The sequence below is a fragment of the Oncorhynchus keta genome, chromosome 19 (genome assembly GCF_023373465.1).
Source record: "Oncorhynchus keta strain PuntledgeMale-10-30-2019 chromosome 19, Oket_V2, whole genome shotgun sequence".
NCBI lineage: Eukaryota > Metazoa > Chordata > Actinopteri > Salmoniformes > Salmonidae > Oncorhynchus > Oncorhynchus keta.
In genome coordinates, this window is record NC_068439.1 from 26,986,089 (window position 1) to 26,992,088 (window position 6,000).

General features: G+C 41.7%; 1 protein-coding gene across 6 annotated transcripts in view; it reads left to right on the forward strand.

The window, feature by feature from the left end:
* The window catches only part of LOC118397660 (PHD finger protein 14), a 116,490-nt gene extending 112,003 nt beyond the window's left edge, over positions 1-4,487 (forward strand). For 3 of the 6 annotated variants that reach the window (XM_052470111.1, XM_052470110.1, XM_052470112.1), the window contains exon 20: positions 2,772-4,487. In XM_052470111.1, the coding sequence (XP_052326071.1) occupies positions 2,772-2,864 (93 nt within the window). In that variant the 3' untranslated portion in view covers positions 2,865-4,487. The remainder of the gene's footprint in view (positions 1-2,771) is intronic. The other 3 variants (XR_008070792.1, XR_008070794.1, XR_008070793.1) reach the window with 3 other exon arrangements.
* Positions 4,488-6,000: the final 1,513 nt, after the last annotated feature.

The following is a 6,000-nucleotide window of genomic DNA, read 5'->3' on the forward strand; positions in this document are numbered from 1 at the left end:
CCTACCGTCAGTAACACAGTACGTCGCCAGGGACTCAAATCCTGCAGTGCCAGACGAGTCCCCCAGCTTAAGCCAGTACATGTCCAGGCCCGTCTGAAGTTTGCTAGAGAGCATTTGGATGATCCAGAAGAAGATTGGGAGAATGTCATATGGTCAGATGAAACCAAAATATAACTTTTTGATAAAAACTCAACTCGTCGTGTTTGGAGGACAAAGAATGCTGAGTTGCATCCAAAGAACAACATACTTACTGTGAAGCATGGGGGTGGAAACATCATGCTTTGGGGCTGTTTTTCTGCAAAGGGACCAGGACGACTGATCCGTGTAAAGGAAAGAATGAATGGGGCCATGTATCATGAGATTTTGAGTGAAAACCTCCTTCCATCAGCAAGGGCATTGAAGATGAAACGTGGCTGGGTCTTTCAGCATGACAATGATCCCAAACACACCGCCCGGGCAACGAAGGAGTGGCTTCGTAAGAAGCATTTCAAGGTCCTGGAGTGGCCTAGCCAGTCTCCAGATCTCAACCCCATAGAAAATATTTAGAGGGAGTTGAAAGTCCGTGTTGCCCAGCAACAGCCCCAAAACTTCACTGCTCTAGAGGAGATCTGCATGGAGGAATGGGCCAAAATACCAGCAACAGTTTGTGAAAACGTTGTGAAGACTTGTGTGAAAACGCTTGACCTCTGTCATTGCCAACAAAGGGTATATAACAAAGTGTTGAGATAAACTTTTGTTATTGACCAAATACTTATTTTCCACCATAATTTGCAAATAAATTCATTAACCTCTTGCGACGAGCAATCCCTGATCCGGCATCGTAATCATAGCCTCAAATGCATTAGCATAACGCAGTGGACATAAATACCCCTAGAAACTTTTCCTATTCATGAAAATCGCAAATGAAATTAAATAAATATATTCAAACACAAGCTTAGCCTTTTGTTAACAACACTGTCGTCTCAGATTTTCAAAATATGCGTTACAGCCAACGCTAGACAAGCATTTGTGTAAGTTTATCATGGCATAATGCTATGCTAGGCTCTGCTGGCAGCAGGCAACATTTTCACGAAAATAAGAAAAGCAACCGAATGAAATCATTTACCTTTGAAGAACTTCAGATGCTTTCCACTCAGGAGACTCCCAGTTAGATAGCAAATGTTCCTTTTTTCCAAAAATATTATTATTTTTGTAGGCGAAATAGCTCCCGTTTCTTCATCATGCTTGGCTGAGAAATCGACCAGAAAATGCTACAACTATAACGCCAAACTTTTTTCAAAATTTGCTCCATAATATCGACAGAAACACGGCAAACGTTGTTTAGGATCCATCCTCAAGGTGTTTTTAATAACATATATATCCGACGAGGCAATTGGTTTCTCATAAGAAGCAATTGGAAAAATGGCTACCTCAGTATTTTACGCAAGATTTTCTGAGGGAGACACCATGTGACCACATGCTATATATGGTCCCTTACGGCTATTCTTCAATGGAAATGCCTAAAAAGACGTCACAATGCTGTAGACACCTTGGGGAATATGTGGAAAACGTAAGCTCATTCGTAGCTCATTCACAGCCATATAAGGAGTCATTGGCATGAGGAGGTTTCAAACAATGCGGCACATCCTGGTTGGATTTTTATCTGGGTTTCGCCTGTAACATCAGTTCGGTGGCACTCACAGACAATATCTTTGCAGTTTTGGAAACGTCAGAGTGTTTTCTTTCCAAAGCTATCAATTATATGCATAGTCGAGCATCTTTTCGTGACAAAATATCTTGTTTTAAACGGGAACGTTTTTCATCCAAAAAATGTAATAGCGCCCCCTAATGCATAACTACAATGTGATTTTCTGGATTTATTTTTTATTTTTTCATTTTGTCTGTCATAGTTGAAGTGTACCTATGATGAAAATTACAGGCCTCTCTCATCTTTTTAAGTGGGAGAACTTGCACAATTGGTGTCTACTACAATACTTTTTTGTCCCACTATATATATATATATTTTTTTTTGCTATTCAAAAAGTTATTATGGAGACCGTGGTTAATTAGCTGATCAATAACTGTCATCCAAAATTCTATAGCCGTCACAGCCATAATGGGTAGTCTACACTGGTATTTGCGAGCACTGAGGAATGTACCAATACCTTTCTACTATGTCGTTAGATATAGAGTATCCTATAAGGATACTGTGAGGGGAAACAGAACCACATCTACACACCAAACACACTGTTAGAAGAATCAGCGGGCCTTCACATCCACACCAAGAATCTACTCTAGGCCTACACCTCATGTAGGTCTGTCCAGCTGCACGTACACACACGCTCCTTAAAGCAGTCATTACATTTTCAAACTCGGTGTGTATATTAACCTCTAGAGAAGGAGATAATTGCATCTGTCAGAGTCATTTAGTCACTGTTGCGGCTGTCGCCACCGTCACTTTCACTTTGCCTTCCCTTCTGAATCAGCTGGGTGTCAAGTCCTGCCCACCCTGACTACAGCTCTTTGTTCTAAGAGGAAATGGCTGCTGAACAATGCCTTTAACACCAGCACAACACTAGCCTACCAACACTAACTACTTATCCCTGTTGATATTGAGACAGACCTGTCTAAAAATCTCATTTATGGTTGTGAGTTCGGATGTGATTTGTCCAACTGTGGTCTAAAGGCATTTATATTTTTGACCTTCCAGAGACCCATTTTGAGGACCCAGGTGAGGAGAATACTGTGCCTGAATATTCTGTGTTGACCCTATTATATGTTTTATGTTTCAGGAAGAAGAGGAGGAGCGTGAGGAGGATGAAGAGGACGATTCATTCAAAGAGGAAACGACAGAGCACAACATCCCAACAGAAATTCCCAACTGAAACAAAAACAACTGAGTGACCGTATCTTTGAGCACAGTGATATTCTTGTTATTGGTCAGCGGTCAGTCAGTGTCATCAATTCCACTTCAAAGATCTGTAGGTAACAGGACAGTCTGTAATGTCTCACAGTTTTACTGACATTACTGCCCATCTCTAGCCTGGTCCCAGATATGTTTGTGCTGGTTTGCAGCTAATGACAACACAAACAAGATGGCATCAACAGATCTGGGATCAGGCTAACACACCTTTTCTCCTCAGTAAGATATGGGACAGAGCACAGAGGTACTAACCACATTTGTTTTGTAGCCAGAGGAACAGTATATTTTAGAGTAGAGAATGTATTTGGTAAAGAATGTACCGTGGAATCTTTTGGAGGGAATTCAAGTCATAGTATATATTTTCAAAAAGGACAGATCTGAAGCCTCACGCTCGCTATGGTAACTGGAGATGATGACGCTGACATGCAGGTTTTATCATAGAAATATACAATCTAGAATCTATGGTAACTGGAGATGATGACGCTGACATGCAGGTTTTATCATAGAAATATACAATCTAGAATCTATGGTAACCGGAGATGATGACGCTGACATGCAGGTTTTATCATAGAAATATACAATCTAGAATCTATGGTAACTGGAAATTATGTCGCTGACATGCAGGTTTTATCATAGAAATATACCATCTAGATTGTGTCTCTATGGTTTGTATATAAGATCTTCATGAAACAGCTCCTCAATGTATTTTGACTAAGAATGTTTTCATTCGGGGGAGTCCAGTGTTAGATTTCTGTTTTCAGGTGCATCTCTCCGTGGCGGTATTTTGCAGCAGAGATGAAATCAAATATAAAACCCAGAGAAAGTATCTGGATGAACCAGACCAGTCAGACTGTTAGAGGATATGAACCTGCTTATGAACCTGACCAACCAAACATTTTCCTTCAGATCTATTTTCATACACTAATCATTATACAGTATGGTGTTCACACTATCCTCAGTAGCCTGCTCCCAAATCTGGGATCATACTATCTCCTCAATGCCCCTTTTACATACACTGTATGTGAAGTGTTCAGTGGGGTCGAGTATTTCTTATACAATCTCTCATCACCTTTGAATTGAAACTCTATTTTCTGTACGGCATGGGAACACCACGGTCTTGTATCACCAGTTTTAAAAAGTTTTTGTTGGTGCTATCTGGTCTTCTCTCTATGGATTGTCATGACCTCTTTTTTTTATGAGTTTAGTTTTTATATGTGTATGCATTTATGTTCACACTGTCTGACATGTCAGTAACCTCATACACATGGTGTGGCCCGTTCGGTGGCACAAAACCATTTCGAGTCAGCTACCCTTTTTGTTTGTGGCTGCACCACAAGTCAAAGGAAACAAACTCTGGCTTATAACCCAGGCTGTCCAGGAACTACAACACAAGTCAACACGTTGACTTACCTGTTTAAGTGCTGCCAATGTATCATTGTATGTTTTGATTTGACATTAAAGCAACAAGGGAAAGGGTCATGTATTTTTGGGGGATATGCATTTGCTAAGAGTATGTATTTAGATACTTTGTAAATGTTAAAGTGCCAATAAACTTCAATTCCACAACAATATTATGGTAATAACATTCCTTTTGTCCCTATGACATTTGTTCCAGTTTTTTTTTTTTTTTTTCATTTTTAAGAATTGTCAACATAAAAAAGAACCGTCCTTACACCAAGCATTCGGACAACTGCAGTCATGAAAAGGGAAATTAAATGGCAACCATTAAACTTTGAATGCTTGATCATTGCACTACTTTGTCAAAAGTATTTAGGGAATAGGGTGCCATTTGAGATTCATTATAGATCCAAGCCTACAGTAGTGGAGTGTTGAGGAGACAGTAAGGTGACTCCTTCTCTGTGTTCCTGGGTCATAATATGTTGCTCTATATTATTTATTCACACTAACCCCCATTTAAACTGCTGTCATGGTCCAGCACTAGTAGGGGTCTGTGCTCCACACACACTCATGCATATCTTCACAATCCTCCATACAGACACACTGCTCTCCCTATCTATCTCTCCTCTTTGTGTAACGTTCATATACAAAAGGGTTGATAAATGAAACGATGTCTGATGGATCTTTATATCACATTGCCTCACAATCGCCCTCCCCCATCCACACCCCTGTCCCCACCCCCGCCCCTATGTCAAGGCGGGTAGCAGCATCTAGACATTAATGCATTAAGGGGCGTAATGCCAATTTGTTTCAAAGAGGAACTATTAATTTTCCCATTCCAAGGGAGGCAGGAGGGAACCCCTGTACAGCCTCTGAACCGTGAAAGACATTATCTGGAGAGCCTGTGTCTCTCTTTTTGGGGGGAGGAAAAGAGAGAGCGATTGTGTGTCCCCCGTTCAGGAAAAGGAAAAGACACGTTAGAATTGATGCTCTTTGATGGGAGGGGGCGGCTGGTGGCTGACGCCCGCAGAGGGTAGAGTCGGGCCTCCCGCCGCCACTTTCCCAGCGTGCGGTCTGAGAGGGATGTCATTAGGCCTGTAATAACAGCGCTGGGCACGTTAATGGCAGAGTGGCCCGCTCCGTCGCCCTATGCCCCGTCAGTCAATCTGTGTGTGTGTGTGTGTGTGTGTGTGTGCTCCGCCAATCTCCACCCCTATCTACAGTCGCAGCATATTAAACAGATCTTAATGGTCCCTATACAGATAGGCTCCGTAGCAGATGGAGATGTGCTCAACAGCCAGCTGTCTAGAACAACAAAGAATAAAAGAGAAGAATGGAAAAAAAGCACTCGTGTTAATGTTTTGGGTGTTTTGGGTGTTTTGGGTGTTTTGGGTGTGCGTGTGGCTATACATTGACGGCGATTTCGGGCATTTGAAAAGGTCCTGAGAACATCGATATACGCTTCCTTGGCATTCACAAAAAAAAGCACTGGGCACAAACGGGTGATGCACAGAGTAGAGGGCGCTGCTTAGACCACTGCGCCACCGCAGTTCACAAAGCTTCTATCAAGCCGGGAGAAAACTTGATGATAGTTGATGGAAACAGTGCGTTGTTTTTTTTAATGGGGTGGATCAGCTTAATATCACGGAAAGATTGTTGCTTCCATCAATGAAATTGTCTGCATAATTTCCAATCCGCCA